We start from the raw sequence: 17711 nt of genomic DNA, 5'->3' as shown, positions 1-17711 counted from the left end.
CGGACGCGCAGGCTCAGCGGCCATGGCTCACGGGCCCAGCTGCTCCGCGGCATGTGGGATCTTCCCGGACCGGGGCACGAACCCGTGTCCCCTGCATCGGCAGGTGGACTCTCAACCACTGCGCCACCAGGGAAGCCCACAACAAGCTTTCTTAAGGGTTTACTCTACTCTACCCTACCCTCTTGTCTTTGTTTATTATTATTACCACTACTATTATTTTAGTCCCAGATGGAAAAGAAATTTTCCTAAGAATTACCAAGTAGCTCAACTTTGCCCTTTCTCAAAATTTAGCATAGCTGCATGCCTAAACACTGTCAGATTTATTATCTATTTACTACAAGAACAAAACTTACCAACAGATATTTGGGAATATCATTTAAAAAAAAAACTTTACTAAATGGAATATAGAAACATTTGACACAAGATTTGGAGTTGAAAATTTTCCATTTATAATGCCAAATTCTTTATGCCTTATCTTGACAAGTATCCAGTTTGGGTTGATATTCTTTCAGGAAATGTCTTCTTAATCTTCTCTCCTTATTAGGATATTATTTTTAAAAGAGAACTTTAAAAAATCTTGAAAGTTATTTGATGCTGGAATAATACCAATTTCTTTAACAATAACAAAGCTAATATAATAAAAGCCATCAGGTTTGGGATATTTTAGGAAAATGTTTAATTCAACTGTTTCTTTGGAATGTAGTAGTCATAGTTTGGAATTTAAGTTACAGTTCAGTTCTGTGTGGTTTTTTATGCAACTCAGTATCTGAGAATACAAATGTCATTTAAAGTTAAGGCTTCGCTGTTCATTTTGAATCAACAATTTACAAGTGTCATATTGTCATAGAAAATAAAAATTTCTGTAAAAAAAATTTGCACAAAATTTTATGATGGTACAAAACATGAAGCAATAATATACCAGTAAAATGAAAACATTTTACTACAGAAAGTTTTATAGATCTCAATAAAGAAAAAAATATGTTATTTTACACCTTTTAAAATTACGAAACAATCTAAAACAATATAAACTGAACATTTTGTAACACTGCCTTTACAAATTAATAACTTTATAAACATATAATTTTTAAATATATTTATCAGTGCAAGATACTTTCAAATTTAAAGTTGCAGTATCATTTTTCCTTGGCTGAAGACAACTGTAAGTCTGTTGCCTTAAAGGTAAATCAAGTCTTAGTGCTTTCATCCTGGTACGATTATAACGGCTGAATGGATGCCTCTGGGGATAAGAATCTATTCTTCTTTCATAGTGATCAATACTTTCCTGGAAACGAAAGGCATTCTCAATTCAATTAGACCAGGATGAATGGACTTTCCCCTCCATGATGCAATGTGACTCCCACAAATATATTCGAGTGAGACCTACAGCAGTGCCGGAAGGGAGGAAGTTCTTACCTACAACACGGCATGGCACAAATACACGGAAAACAACCAAAGCTTCTTTGGGTTAATTCAATGCTGCCTGATAGGATATTTACTTCTCTGTGCCATTGGAGGCTTAGGTCTTAACAGCCCCAAGGCAGGCTTTTTGTTTGTGAGGCACTGGAAGTTTCTAGAAGCATTCATTCAAGTCTCTGTTATTTCAGGGTTGCTGCAGACTGAATTTTTAAAAACATTTGTTTTGACTTTACTCATTTTCTTCCCCTCTGTCATCTTAAAATACTTCATCCCCAGGCACCATGATTTATTGTCGCTTTCTTAAATTAACTGTTCTTTCTTCCACTTCCCTTATCTGACTCAATACCAAAACAAGAAGGCTCTCACGGGTCATTTTTGTGTATTTGGATGTAAAAATCTCCTGTTTTTGGATATGGGGAGAACTCTATTCCTTTGGGTCTCACTTGAAAGCCAATTAGTATTATTTCTTCTCTCAACTTATCGCTATTTTTATTAAATGCAAACATTTCTATTGAAGATCATTTCGATTGGAATAGACAGACAAATGGCTTAGGAAAAGAGATACTGTCACTTTAACCAGTTAACAAGGAAACCAAAGTTAGACTTTGGAGGGCAAAGTTAGGAATTTCCCTTATTTATTTACTTTCCAACATAAAGTCTAGTAAAAGTGTTCGCCATTACCAGCAGGTTAAAGCTGCAAGTTTCTTTTCTGGATAATGGCAAATGCTTAAATCCTAAGAGAGGAAAAAGACAGAGAGATAGGAGAGAAAGAGTTTACATTTGAAAATACATTCCATATGAAAGAACAGTAAGAGAGAATATTGCAGCTTTATACAAAAGGGTCAAGAGACATGAAATTGAACTACGGAAAAAGCAGAACAATTAAGCCACGTTGCCAAATCTTCAGAGCCCTTGCCTACCCGGAGGCTGACATCTCACACTAAAATATACTTTCTTCTTAGTCAGTGGGCCACCAGGGTTTGATTCAAGAGGAGGGCTTTCACCAGCGAGAAACAGGGCGGGTTAATGTAACACAATGAGAACCAGTACAAACAAAAAGGCACTTGAGAGGACGTAGACCAGCCAGTGCCAAGGATTCTTCGTTGTGGTTGTCGGCATCACACCCAGTTGCCAGCAGTGTCTGGTGATCGCACAGTTTTCTGTATGGAGTTCACAGCACAAGGTTGAGTACAACACTGGAAAACATCGAGGAAATCTGACGGTATTGCTTCGTAAACAGAGCTGACACGCTAGACTGGTACTGAGGCTACGGTACTTTAACAGAAAGCATCCTACTCCTTCTTTGCCTATGCACAACGCGGGCGATGATACACAAGGCCAGCTTCAGGAGTCCACTGAAATGTGGTTACGCGAATATATTCTGGGCACTGGGCTGCAGGTAGCATGTCCGTCGAAAGGGCCCCACTGAATACACCTGGTACCAGCATCTTGGATTTTGCAGTTTCCGAAGAGGATCCAGAAGAGGGAGAGAGAGAAGGGAAAGGGGAGTCCAAATGAATTATTAAGTCAATCATACTTGGTCTCAACACCAGCATTTGATTATTCAAAAGAAACCAACAGAAGGAAGCTGACTGTACAGCATTTCGATTGTTAACACAGCTAAGTCGTTCATGTCTGTCGGCCGAACTCATCGAAGCTCCTGAGAAAACCTGGCTTGGCATCATTAACGCACTTCCCAGCCTGAACAGTGAAAGATCAGCCGGTCCCCAGCTCAAGCTCTGTCCTCCGCTCCACTCTCCTGCTCACCTGGTCACCTCTGTCTGCCTTCATGCCTCCGAGTAAGTACTCTGTGGATTCAGTTTGTCTTTTTTCAACTTCACGCCATCCACAAGTTCGAAGTTATAGTTCTCCAGGGCAGATAAGTTTCTTTCCGACATCCCGTTGTGCCAGCAGGCACAGTACAGCACGACCCCGCAGACGGCGCCCAGGAGGACGCCCAGGGCGCTCATGGCGATGATGGTGATGAGGATAGGGTCCAGGGTCTTCAACACGTTGCCCGGCTTCCTGGAGATGTTCTCATCACCGTCTCCCGTGCCTTGGTATCCTGGGGTGCTCCCTGGGGAGAAAAACGAAATTGGCTCCATGAGCCGCCAACGTACCAGATGACAGCAGACAGAGAAATGGAGAAGAAGGAAAGAGAAAGGAGTGAAGCACACATCCGGACTGGGCTGTCCTCCCCAGGAGCCTGCGGGGGATTTCTGCAGCGGGGGTTTGGCTTCCCCATCGCCAAGAAACACCAACGTTTAGGTTTGACTCATCGCTGGGAATTGAAGGTGGGAGGGAAGGGTATTGGGTGTTGGTGCTGTGATTCTGACAGGAAGCTTAGCGCATGGAAACCACTGACTCTGGGTAAACGATGAGGGTTCGGTTCTAATCTAATTCCGATTTCATGCAGCCCGCCATCTGTGAGATTGTAATCTGTATTTATCGTCCTTGGCCAGATAAGAGGTCTGTAAACTTTGCAAAATACTTCGTCACACACTTGTCTAGAGGGGGATTTAACCATTCCCGGCACCTTTGCCTGATCCCAAAACCCGGCACGAGGAACCCGCCCAAGCTGTCCTTCTGTGTGGTAGTGCTACCACATATCAGAGCTTCACGTTTCCTCCTTGAGTCAATGGTGGTTTCACTCAGGAAGGAGAGGGCTTTCAGAAAGAAGGAGGGCATGCCCGCTGCTGACATTTCAGGTGGCTTATGGCTCCAGTCTAGAAGCTGGGTCAGTGCTGTGCTGAACAGAACACATTGAATAATCAGCATCTGTGCTGCCCTGGTGGTTTCGCTGCAGACGGTCACACAGCTCTGCACTCAGGCACTGGGGAAATGTTTTCTTTAGAGTGGAACACGAGACATTACTAACATGGGAGCTTTGAGTCTCATTACCTGGGACTAGAAATGAGACTAAAATGTAATGTGCAACAGGCCTGGTGTTTACTTAATGGTGTTCTGATCAACAAGGATTCCAATCAAAGAAAACTAAAAATATGAGACGCAAGTCCCTAAATAGGGGGAAACAAGCCATGGGGACATATTAATATTCTCTCCCTTGATGCAACATTGTTTTGAAACAACCTCTAATAAAGTTTACAACCCAGCGTGGACTACATAACTAAGCTAAACGAGTCACGTGTTAATATGACCAACCGCAGACGTGGGGCCATCTTTATTTGTCTCCATCAAGTCCAAGTCTGGCTATAGTAGGTCCACATTTCTAATGGCAACAGGTGCTGCTGTTGATGGGTAGGGCACAGAACTGCCGGCAGCAGCTGTGAGTGACGCTGGGGCAAGTGTCCAACACCACCACTGCTGGCAGGAGGCGCAGAGACTTCTGGGAATAAAATAATATCAGGCAAGGCCTAACTCCGACCACATGTCTTGCGTTGGATCACAAAACAGTGTTCAACGAAAACACGCATTTTTGAGTTAATCAGTCTGAAGTCCGAGGCTACCATGTAATTTGCTGTGTTACTTAAGGCCAAGCCACTGCTCTGAGCTTCAATCTCCTCATCTGTAAAATGGGGATAAATACACTCAGAGAGCGGCTGTGAGGATTAAATAAGATAACTTATGTAAAGCGATTGGAACATACTAGCTACTCAATAAACCCCCATCAGCATCGTCAGCATCATTGTCATCAATACTGTGATCATTATCGCAAAACGAGGGTTTCAGGAGAGGAGGCTGGGAACAGATGGCCCAAACAAAACAGATTATCACAGAAATTGGGCTCCCGGTCTCTAAAGATTATAGCTGGATATAAACCAGGAACAAGAATTTGGGCTGGTTTCAAATTATTATATGAAAATTATTGCAGGTCTTTGGGTAAGAAACAATCTTCACTAGTTTCCTGTGCCCATAGTTACAAAATGAGAGTGTTTCACATCATTGCCCTCTGGGTCCCCTCTTGCAGCTCAGGCAGGGAATGGCCAGGGTAGCACACGTCCCCAGGGCTCACCCCCCTACACAGGCTGCGCCTCTTACGGCCTGAGGCTCCCAAGTCTGCAGAGCAGGTAGGAGAGGGCACTCTGACGACAGCCCAGGCACAGTACCACGGACGCGGGTGTTTATTTCATGTGAGCTGCTTTGATACACCAGTGCACCAAAGTTCCAGAAAGCTTCTTCATAAATATACTGAAAGCCACAGTAAAATATTTTAAAAATCGGTCAGCAAGACAAATTTACCTGTTTCGTCGATTTTACTTTCTGGGTTCTTTTTATCCAGGTCTGCTGGTTCTGACAAGTCAAACAAAATTGAAAGAGATATTTGAACTGCCAACCAAATACAGTACACATAAACCTTTACACACACACACACGCACGCACACACGCGCACACACACACACGCACACACACACACACCCCACTAATGGCTCTGCTGGGTTTCCTTTGGAGTTTTTAGTACAATCTGACCCCACCAAGTAACTGGAGAGCTATAGAGAGGCAGTGTTAAATGACTAGGGAATTGGTGTCAGGTCTAAATCCAGGAAGCACTGCTGGAGCAGAGTGTGTTGTCTTAGGAGAAGAGCAGGGAGGAGGGAAATGGGTTTGGCATTTGGAGTGTGGGGAAATCTGGTGAAGATAGAAAACAGAAGTGGAGTTGCACATATGGCTACCATCCTGTGCTTTTGTAGATAACTGCTTCGTAAGTGTTAGTCAGTTTCTCATATGGTATGTCAGCTCATTAAGGCCAGAGATTGTGTCCTGTGTCTTACCAAAAAAAGAAAGCATCTGGAGGGAGTGGAGTTCTGGTATCCCTTATGGTTCTGAGTAGAACACAGGGACCTGGTTCACTTCTATGTCCCCAGCATTTAGAACAGTGTTCAGAACATACGCGGTGACTCAATAAATATTTATTAATGCATGAATAATTAACAAAGAGCTGATAATCTCCCAGCATCCATGGCTAAATATTCAAGGAAATATATTTGTCGAATAATTGTAGAATTATCTTAGACGCCTTTTCATTGTTACAGCAACACCAAGTTTTAATGGTGCTTTAGCTGTGACTTTAGCTGTGAGTATAATGCCCAGCAGTAAGCACAGCTAAGCAGATGAGTCACATGAACACAGAAAGGCTCACGGACTTGTCTTAGCTTCTATACATTCACTGTAGCACTGGGATGCTGCTTTGCACATAGAAGGTCGTCAGTGAAAACCTGCTGAACCAGATTGAATGTATTTCTTGGTTTCAGCTGGTAGAGCTTGCTCTCCCATTCCAAAAACATCACCATCAACCTTCTCATCTTGGAACAGGAAAGCAAGCAGTACGTGCCCTGGGTAACTGCATGAAACATACATTTTAACAACTGTGTAGATCTGGATGTGGGGAATTTGTGAAGTAGTGCAACTTAAATATTAAGCCTTATCTTCTGTGAAGATCTGCAAAGTACTGTGGCAGGAAGCAGTCTTTGGGTAAGACTGTCCTCTTTTTCCCCCAATTTCTTCAATCAACCCTATCAAATTATTGCCACTTTAGGGATTACGTATATCCAATACATTATATAATAAAAGCTTTGTAAATTGCCGAAATGACCAAAAACCCATTATAGCCAACAGGCCTCCTTTGTCTTAAATTTGCCCAATAGGATTATTCCATTTTGTTATAATTAGCATCCTATTATATAATGATATATAACAAAAGTTTAAGTGTAGCAAATGGAGCTTAAGACTAATTACTGTGCTATTACATTGCCATTAGTGGTGCTATTTATAATTATATATCAAGAACTGGGAGAATGAATTGGTTTCCTACGTCAGACTCTTACTCATATACACCAGACCGATGAAATCCATAAACTCTGAAATACTAGGCAAAGTCTCTAAATTTCCTTTATTCTTTTGAGTCAACTCAACTGTTTTTAGAGTCAGAAACATCTACTTATTTGTAATAAAGCGAAGAATGATGGTGTCCATGATTCATTCACATTGTAATCTTCATTAAATCCACTGCGATAAAAAATTTCAAAGGCCTGCTGCTTGTGGACACACTCAGATATTTGGAATTATCCAGCTGTCTGAGTTTTCCGCTTCTCATCACAATGTTTAGGCATGGCGTACACAGCCTGGAAACTGTGAGTTTCTTCTTTGCTATGATCTTTGGATTGCATATTATTTGTGTAGTTTTGTGGGTACCAACCAGACATTCTAAGGGAACCAGGTTAGATAATGGGGTAGCTAAAGGTAGACTGACCTGGCCTTATGCCCTGTTGCACCAGACCATGCGTTCTATAGGATGTGCTTATAGCCCACATTAAAATTCGAGGTCCAAATGAGCACGACAAAGACCATTCAGTGGAAAGACACGTGCCCTGAGCAAGCACTGCTTTGGTTTCTACAGCAACCCATACTCACTTGTGCAGTCCTCTTGAGGGATGTGGTTATTGATACTAATGTCATCCACTGCAATCCCGCCAAGGTTGCCTTTTCCGATTTCACCCTCAAAAATCACCTAAGAAAATGAGATCGTTTTCACAGTATTTAAATGTTGGGTCCCAGATAACAGTGCTTACAAATGCTTGTTCAGCTCAAGTCACGGAACGTAAATGAAATTCGTGAGGTTTCGAATGATCCCACGATTTGCTCTTCAATCCATATTACCTGCTTGGGGATGGCATAAAACTTCTCCTCACTGTATCTTTGTATGATACAGAATTTAAAACTGGAAAAAAGCAGCAAATTAAAGGAATGTTCATTGTGACAGCCCCAAATAATTATTGAGTAGCATTTTCCCTTCTTTCTCAGCAGTCGGTCCTACGTCTGTAATCTAGGGGACTGTGAAATATGCTACTGAGATTATCATCATTGCAGCAGTATCTCAGGTTCACGAAACACTTGAAATAAAATTTGGAATTTTTTCTGCATCTCATTTGCATAACTTTCAAATATTACCCCAGAGACCCCAAAACAGCTATCCGCCCCATCCTAGAGAAGGGCCCACCTGGTAAAGTTTCACAGATTTGTGCAGCAGGACACGCCCCTCTTTCCAGTGGTCCCCTTGGTGTCCGATGGCCATCCAGACCAACTGGTCATATTCCTCTGGCTTCTGGTAGCGCAGTTTGACCCTCAGCGTGCCCACGTGTGAACCAGACATGTGATACCAGAAGGTCATGCAGTGGGCAGAGTTCTGGGAATAAACCACAGGGCTCACCAGGCGAGCCACTTTGCCTTTCTGGTTTTCATCAGCTTGGGAGTAGATGAAGTTGCCATCTCCTGCTGTGACAAAAAGCTGTGTTAAACGGAGTGGCCAAATGGATGAACCTTTGTCTCTTTTCTGTTAAGTTCTGCTACTCAAACCTTCTCTCCTGGGCTGAGCACCAGAACCCAATTGCGCAGGGGAAGGGAAAGTGGGCAATAGATGGAAACCTCATTGACACTGGAGGCTCTGCTCTCAGCTTCTGTGAAAGCACGTTTGTGACAGAGGCTGTAAACAGCGCTCGTCTGATACCACGTATCTGGAACGCACTGTCACACAGACACGGGCTATGACTTGTGTTGGTCTCTGCACCATTGCAAGCAGATCGGATGTACAGGAAGACCTATTTTCATGCAACTTTAGGATTGCTTCAGCAGCACGCACGTGAACACAGACACTAGATGGAAACATTTAGATGTATTCTTATCTATTTACCATTGGAACAGGTAGGCTTCTGGTTGATGGTGCTTTGGTCACTGTAACTGCTTGATAAGGAAGCTGCAGTTTGTCCAAATAATCTGGCAATCTTTTTTTTTTTCCGCCAAACTTCGATGCTTTTCCCCTAGTTCGTTTTAATGGCTTATAAATTCCTTAAATACACCTGAGAGCCTGAAACTCAGCTGTGAGCCCCGCTTCTGTTTGATGTAGGCTTCTGGTTCCAGGAGAGGTGAGGCTGCATTTCTGAGGCTTATTAGAACCTGCCATTTTGGCAACGGAGGTGCTTGCCGAGCTTGGAGGACTAACTCCTGGCTCTGCTGTCAATGACCCCCCGTGGGAGCACTGCCTTCTGCCACCACCTGGTCTAAACACACAACTCGTGTTTCACTGTTTGCTCTGCAAATAGCAATGCTACTATAACGCCGCACCTGCTGAAAATACGCATCTGATGCTGAGCCTCGGCGGGCAGCGGGATGTCCGGTGTGCTGCCCCCGAGGCTGGTGTGCTTGGGAGATACTCTTTCCCTGCGTGTACGTGGGCGCATCCTGAGTCAGCAGCGTCCAGGTGAAGTGGATGTGTCCTCAGTTGCTTTCCTCCCTCACCTGGCTGCTTGTCTGAGATGGCTCTCAAGCACGCTTAATACAACCGGTGGGCGGGGAAAATGAAAGGAGGGCGGAAATAAAAACCACGGCCCCGGCAGTCACGTGGGATGCTCTGGACCACGCAGACTCAAGTCACCCCTGGGGTCTGTTTCCTCCCACTGATTTATCAAATGATGCTCGCCTGTCTGTGAGCTCACCTGTCTACGGTGCCCCTTCACTCAGCCCACCAAGACGGGCTGGTAAGACACGCCCCCATCTTGCTGCTGCCCCCCGTTCCCGATCTTATGGAGAAGAATGACGTTGAGGAGGCTTAGCTTAGATGGTCCCCGAGTCAGGCCGCTTCTCTGCCCCCTCCTGTGCTGTCTTCTGCCACTGTTGCTCCCCCGGCCATTGGACACCCTCATCCCACTGCGCTGGAGCCGTTTCCCACCCAGAACCAGACTGTGAGCACCTCCAGGGTTGGGTTCCCTCCCTTACACCTGGATCTCCAGTGCCCCTCACTGCATCTGCCACGTATGTGGGCGGCTCGATAGCATATGTGCAATGAAGCAGAGGAAGATGCGGGTTTCGGGAATCCTCTGAAAGGAGGAACGTACCTTCATTGTTAGAGGTCAAACGCAGAAAAGCATGTGGGATTCCTTTGATAAATCCAAAATTGGGCCGCAGGCTATTGTACCTAGTGTTCATTTTCTGAAATCTCCACGTTAGATTTGCAAAGCGCCGCACGTGATCTGTGGCAGGCTGTGTGCGTGTGTCCTGTGTGGGGGGCTCTTTGCATTCAGACTTTTTCATGTTAACAAGTTCCTGCCTTTCAGATGTCGGGCTCACCCATCTCTCTTGGCAAGTGATTGTGTGTCTAGTGCTGCGGGGGTTCCTCCTGGTTTGGGCAGACCTGGCACCACTGCCAAGTAAATGGGGCGTCTGGGAGGACAAAAGAGACCAATCCTTCTGAAGGAGTCGCACTTCTCAGCCGCTAATCTAAGACAAGCCCGCCTTTTCTGACACTCCAACACATAAAGTGCTGATGTTTCTCCTTTCAGGGATTTTATCACAGCTCTGGGTCGGGAACTCTCTCTCCGTTTTCTCAATTAGCACTGTGCTTCTGCAAGCCTTTTAGCTTTTCTCTCTGGCTAACATAGCTTTTAACCTCCTTTGAATGTCAGATCCTACTGAGCCATTTTGCTTCACTTTGCATCAATTTTTCCACCATTACTGCCTTCATTTCAGCTAATTGCATTTGGTTAATTTGATGCCATTTCTATGTACAGTGCCATTTACAGTCAAAGTATTTTAAGTTTTCTAAAACTGCTTGTCTTAAGATTCAATTGAAAGTGTCTCAGAATTGAAGGAGTCCAATTTTATCCAATTTCCTTGTCATTCTTATTAGGAAAGGAAGTAGCTGTGATGGAAAGAGGCCTATTCAACCTACTTAATGGTTGTATTCACAGGGGAAAAAGTGAACAACAAAGTGGGAAAGGCATGAAGTACCCTGTGCCTGTCCATCGGCCCACTGGCCCACTCACCCCAAGCACAGGCATGGGGAGACTCGGCTTAATGAGATTTCTCAGCATCAGCAAATGCCCCTCTGGGGTCTCTTTTGGGAAACATGACTTGAGGAAGCAGTCCTGTCGGTATCACTGATTAGGGCAGAAGTTTGTGGGTTGGGTGTTTGTGTGTGTGTGTGTGTGTGTGTGTGTGTGTGTGTGTGTGTGTGTGTGTGTGTGTGTGTGTGTGTGTGTGTGTGAGGGTATGCATGTGCATTTTCCTGCAGGACACTGATGGTTCTTTATTCCATATTTCAAGTTGGGTGATAAAATGACTAGGAGGAAAGTGGCTGACGGCTCCCTATGTACCCCAACCCTAATTAATCTTAGAAGGAAAGTAAGACAGGAGGTGAGGTGGGTTGACGTGTGGCGAGGTTTCTATCTGCTCGGAGGGAATGGGCTACATTTACAATCTTCCTCAAAAGAACAAGATTTCTACCCTTACCCCAATCCATTTCCACTTCATGGGTCAAGAGAGTAAGCGTTAAACTCACTTATGGTTTCTGCAGCTGCGAAATAACTGAGATGACACCATCTATGGTGGTGTTTGGACTTGCTTCCAACCCATCCAGAGTCAGGATGCTAGAGATAAAATAAGACTCGTAGGATTTGATGGTGGTTGAAGTTGGGTTATGTACAGAGAGGGTTCATTTTGCTATTTCTTTTCTACTTTTGAATACATTTGAAATTTCCCATGAAATATGTTCAGAAAAAGTAGAAAACAGGTATTAATTCACACACACTGGTTTGCCAAGTTTGCTATTTTTTCAGAGGGGTCAATGAGTTGCCACATTTAATCAGTATTCTCTACAAAGTGGCCTAAGGGAATCTCTACTAGGGAAGGACATGATGTTAATTCCAGAAAAGAAAAGCAAAAGTGAATGCTCTGTAGTATTTTCTAAACTCCCTAAACTCAGAGACCCAACAACCCTCCGCAGTAACACTTTCTCTAATTCAAAGAAATGAGGCCACAGTGAACCCTCCGTTACCTGTGTGATCCTGAATCGGTCCCGTCTTGCTGGTCAACACGCTCCATCTGAGCTGCACGTGATTGTCATGCTCCCAGTGACAGAACGTCTTATGAGAACCCCAGCCAAACTCACAGTTAAAACCATATGTTGGAAACTCTTCAGTGGGTGGAAAGGAAAAAAACAGAGACAAGCAGAGAAAGACACATTTAATCATTTAGGTCAGAGAGGTCCTTAATTCGTTCATGGAAAGCATGATTTACATAACTTCATGTCTGTTCGAAAATTCCAGGAAAGCCACAAAATCCAGGATTACCACGAAACTCAAAAGATGCATGGAGAAGTCCAAATGCTTACAACATCATATTTAGTAACATTTAAAAAAATTTTTTTTTTAATCCAGCTCAAAAAGATTATGGACTGCCTGTCAAATTGCTACATAAAATTTCCAGGAAGGTTACTTTCCAAAGCATGTATATTACATGTATATTATGTTAGCATTCTCCCTATTTCCGCAACACTTAATATGAAAGATACTCTGCTCTTGAGGATGAGTCATATAAATTGATATCCACCAATGAAAAGAATCTTAATTAGAGATTGACCCATGAACCTCAAAAGTCTAGCAACGTGACTTGGCTGAATATCTCACCCTGGAGGTTATTTGTATTCTCACCACACCAGCTCATGCTTCAGGTTTTTACCAGCAGATCTCTGAAGCACTGCATAAGATTATTTTTTACTTCTGTGCTTTATATCAGGTCAGGTAATTTTAACTGGAAGCCTCTGCTGTTTTAGTGAATTTTCAGATTTGCCTATAAATTGTTTGCCCCCCTTAAAACCTCAATGTAAAGTCACGTAAAGACAAAGCATACTGGAATAGGTACCCACTTGTATATTTTGTAACGTTCAAAATACTTCCTTTGGAATCTAAAAGGAAAGTATGAAGGGATTCTCAGGAATGATGCGTGTGTTCTACAAGGTGCTCTTTGGCTATGGGGTTTTTTAAACCTCCACAGACTTATTTTTTTACTCAATCCTTTTTTTTGGGAAATTGGTTAACTTTTTAAGAATGGGGAAAATGAAGTCTTTGATGCTTGGAATTTTGGGGGGGGGTAAACTTGAGCTAACAATAAAAAATAATCCTAAAGATAAAATTCTCTTGGCTTCTGCCAGTCCACTCATCCCCCGAATACACAATAAAATTAAGCACACAATAGGGGCTGGTTTCTCTAATGAGGGTTATTGCTTCTCACTGAGTTCAGGTGTCCACAAGATGGCAGCATTGAGACGAGGAGGAAGGTGCCTAGGGCAGCTAGCCAACTGATCTAAAAAATAAAGCCTCAAAACAACTTCTCTGTACAATAAGGGAAGTATGGTATTATATGCTGTGTTAGGGTCAGGCCGAGAGCCTATCTCATTTGGATCTTTTCTTTAACTTGGTCTAAGCATTTAACACAAATATCTTGCTTTCTTCTCCGAGACTGGGCTCCCTTGCCCCTCCCCCACTTCAACAATGGCAGGAGGGACTGTAATGGAACGGTTTATTGAATAGATAAGAATGAGTTACTTTGCATTTTCAGTTTCCAAGGAACTCTTTTCAAATGCTAATGTGAAATTTGGAAGGAAGGCACCACACGCATTGTCAAAACTGAGCAGGATGGATTCTCCCATCCGAAGACAGTGTGACCTGCCAAAGGATTCACAGGGACAGCTGGGAAAGTAAACCTAGTAAGTCACGTGATGTGTATAACGTGAGCGCTTTCAGTTCGGGCAAAGGGCTGTATTTCACAGCGGTAGTGTCATTGGAGAGACAGATTTCATGCCTAGTCCATCATAACCATGAAATAGGGCTTCTTAAAGCATGAGAAACGCTCTCCAAAATCTGCCCTGCTTCTGTACAGCAAGATTGAATTTTGCAGAAGTAGTGGTCAGCTGAACAGTGACAGAATGGTTGAACAACCTTGGATGTCAACGCCCACAGCCCCGAAAGGTACTGTTGTGTAATCTCGTGTTAGAAAATGTTAATATGGGAAAATGTTAATATGTGTGTGGTTCTGGGGGTCTCTACTTAAATGTTATTTATAAGACACGCACAAAGAGAAGGGCAGTAAGCCATGACAGCATACACATTTCTGGTTATATTTGCCTTGTAAATACATTAAATTTATTGTATAATTTACAGAAAACCATACTATCCGTAACTTGGCTATTACTATTCTGGTGATGTCATAAAATATAAGAAGAACTCGGGCATTTTTGTCATGGCCAGGACAGAGGATGGCTTTGCCTGAAGGAGTAATTCAGGCACTTCTGCTCCAGTGAATGGAAGTCAGCCTTTATCTTCCACTGTTCTTCCCAATCTACGAATTTAACATGGCTATCTGCTCTAACTACTCTTTTATCTGCTTGTCCCGATCATATAATTTACGGCAATCTTGTTAAATTAAAATAAATGTTTTTTTTTTTAATCAGTACCTTTTGTGGGGGATGGGTATGGAGTCAGAATAGTTCAATGTTGAAGATTCAAGCCTGGCTAGAAAGGCTATTAAACACACACAACACACAAAAACATTTCCAGAAAGGAAAAAAAAAAAAAAGAGAGAAAGAAAGAGGAAGAGAGAAGGACAGGAGCAGAGGAGAAAAGGGCAGAGAAAGAAAGAGAAAAAAAGCAAATGGACGAATGAAATGTGTATACAGGACTAAGTACGTGTGACCTTTCAATCTTCAAAATATTACCCAGGCCCTGTGGCTGCACAATTCTCATTAAATTCATTGGGAATAATCTGGCTAAATCCCTCCTTGACGCTTCAAAATAGCAGGAAACAATATTCTGCACTTAAATTTATAGCCCCTGTGAGCCAGCACCAGCTGCGCCTGGTGAACCCAGTTTGCCCAGAGTTAGATCCTCGTTAGCACCATATACGTACAAGGATTTAATTTTTAAATCTGGTCTTCAGAACTTCTATTGGGTATGCAAGCTTGCTTACTCATAGGCTGGTCTTGCAGTGGAAATAAGTGGAGGTGCCTGGGTCAACGCAACCATGGGTCATGAACATACTCTGAACTGCTCTAGTGGATGTTTGGGGATCCCTGGAGGGTAAGAGGCTTCACCAGGGGGAGCTGGATTTAAAATGCAGGGTTTCTCATCAGTTCCTGGCAGAGCATTTAAACAGGCTTTTATGCATCCGATTACAACCCAGACAGCATATGAATATTATATGCCCAGTGAATGTATTATATTGAGAAGAATCCTCAACATGAAGACTTCAGACTCTGCTTGAATCTCTAGTGGCTTCAGCAAAATCAGATGATGATGCAAGTTTAGGGTCTGACTTGCTGCTGCTTGTCAAGGTGCCTGCAGGACAGTGGGGATCCAGGTATCAGTCGGTTCATCTGACCATGGGGTGAACACCACAGTTAGACCTGATCTCTGAGCATTGGCTTAGCCAGGAGGTGACAATGAACGGAACTCCTCAAAGAAGCTCAGACAGTTCACTATCCATAAACGAAGATCTAGAGAGCCAGATTCATGACTCAGACAATGGAAAAACAGGAAACCAAGGCAAGTTGTAAAGGACTCTGGGCTGACTGTAGAACAGACAACCCCATCAATAAGCCCTGTGGTCCTGTAACAGAAAAGAACAAACCTTGGGGACTTCCCTGGTGGCGCAGTGGTTAAGAATCTGCCTGCCAATGCAGGGGACATGGGTTCGAGCCCTGGTCTGGGAAGATCTCACATGCCATGGAGCAACTAAGCCTGTGCGCCACAACTACTGAGCCTGCGAGCCACAACTACTGAGCCCACGTGGCACAACTACTGAAGCCTGAGTGCCTAGATCCTGTGCTCTGCAACAGAAGCCACCGCAATGAGAAGCCTGCACACTGCAATGAAGTGAAGCCCCCGCTCACCGCAACTAGAGAAAGCCTGTGCGCAACAACGAAGACCCAACATAGCCAAAAACAAACAAACAAACAAACAAATAAATACATTAAAAAAAAAAAGAACACAACCATATTATAAAAAAAAAAGAAGAACAAACCTGACTGCATATTGGATCTATTCCTTTAGCTCTAACCCTGTGCCTCTTGCGGGTGCTTAGTCTTGTTGGCTCTGCACTTTTGTAAAAGAATGTTGCCTATAGCCTGAAATACACAGGAAAGCCCATTCTCAAGGCTGACCTTTAAAGGTATTACACTTTTCCATTCATATAGAAACAAAAAGTTGCAGAATATAAAATAACAATTGTCTTGTTGGAGGTTTATAGGAACATTGTGACCACACGTCCACGAACAGCTGCAAGAACAAAGGATTCCAGCACTAAGAAGTTTACAACAACTAGCCACATCCCCTCCCCTTTTAGTCTAAAAGAAGCTTGAATCCTAACTCGGGTAAGATGGTTCTTTGGGACACTAGTCCACCATCTTCTCGGCCTGCTGGCTTTCTGAATAAAGTTGCTATTCCTTGTCCCAATACTTCGTCTCTCGATTTATTGACCTGCCGTGGGGTTAGCAGTATGAGCTTGAGCTCGGTAACAGTTTGACGTGAACTTGTTCAGGTGGTGGTAGCAAGGGGTCTTACTGGTTCATGATTTGTACCTCTGCCCTCTGACCACAGGAGACCCTATGAGATGACTGTCTGCTCTGGATCTCCTCTGTGAAGCTATCAAGACAAAGGCCTTGAGTTCATGCACAAATCAAAAGTTCACAGAGCCATTCCTAGTCTGATAACAAAGACTTCCAGCACTGAGGGAGAGTCATCCCATTTGGGGATCTGATGTACCTTTCCATTTTCTCCAAGGCTGCTGTTCATATTTGGTTTTTTGATGACCCCTAGTTCTTTGGACAGGCAGGAAAAGAGATGAGATCTAACAAGCTAGCTGTTAACTCCCTAGTGATTGTAATTAACTCTCTGGTAAGAGGAAAAACTAGAGAGACAGTTAAAATGTTTGTTACATTATTAGAACATCACTTGTTCACCTTACCCCTCTTCCCTGTGACAGAGGGTCATAAAGAACCCGCAAGGAAGTTACCCCATAAAAACCGCCCTGATGGGGCTGAGTGGGAAACCAGGAATTTCCTATCAGGGAAGATGGGAAGAGAGCAAGAGCCCCATCCGGGAGGCAGGGGCAGCCAGCCAATCCCCCAAGGCTACGTTTTATAACCTGAAAAGGTATGGATGGGACTCCCAGCTGGCTGTTGGAATTTAGCTGAACACTATTCTTCAGTTTCATCTTTGGTATTTGGAGGTGTCTGAGCTGAGTGGTAGCAGGGAGTCTGTCACCCTGAGCCCACCATGGGGAAACCTGGGGTTAAGTTCAGCTAAAGGGAAGTTTGTTTTGCTGGTTAATTGGGTCAAGAGTGACAGCACCCTTTAAGGAAGCATGCTAATCAGAGCAGTCCTTTCTGTTTTCTGCTGGCTGCGGAGGGTCTGCTGTTGAGGAAACAGTGATGCACACCACATGCCCCATTAAGAAGTGACCGTGGAGGCCAAGGCTGCGGGCTTCAGCAGAGGAAATGGGAGAAGCTGGTG

General features: G+C 43.6%; 1 protein-coding gene across 7 annotated transcripts in view; it reads right to left on the bottom strand.

Moving 5' to 3' along the window:
- Window positions 1-659: 659 nt before the first annotated feature.
- The window catches only part of NRP1 (neuropilin 1), a 138509-nt gene continuing 121457 nt past the window's right edge, over window positions 660-17711 (bottom strand). For 4 of the 7 annotated variants that reach the window (XM_060006152.1, XM_060006151.1, XM_060006153.1 and 1 more), the window contains 5 exons: window positions 12200-12337; window positions 8372-8646; window positions 7786-7882; window positions 5617-5667; window positions 660-3493 (listed from right to left, as the gene is read on the bottom strand). In XM_060006152.1, the coding sequence (XP_059862135.1) occupies window positions 3204-3493; window positions 5617-5667; window positions 7786-7882; window positions 8372-8646; window positions 12200-12337 (851 nt within the window). In that variant the 3' untranslated portion in view covers window positions 660-3203. The remainder of the gene's footprint in view (window positions 3494-5616; window positions 5668-7785; window positions 7883-8371; window positions 8647-12199; window positions 12338-17711) is intronic. The other 3 variants (XM_060006155.1, XM_060006157.1, XM_060006154.1) reach the window with 2 other exon arrangements.

This window comes from Delphinus delphis, chromosome 2 (assembly GCF_949987515.2).
Source record: "Delphinus delphis chromosome 2, mDelDel1.2, whole genome shotgun sequence".
Taxonomy (NCBI): domain Eukaryota; kingdom Metazoa; phylum Chordata; class Mammalia; order Artiodactyla; family Delphinidae; genus Delphinus; species Delphinus delphis.
This window is presented reverse-complemented; position numbering and strand designations above follow the sequence as displayed.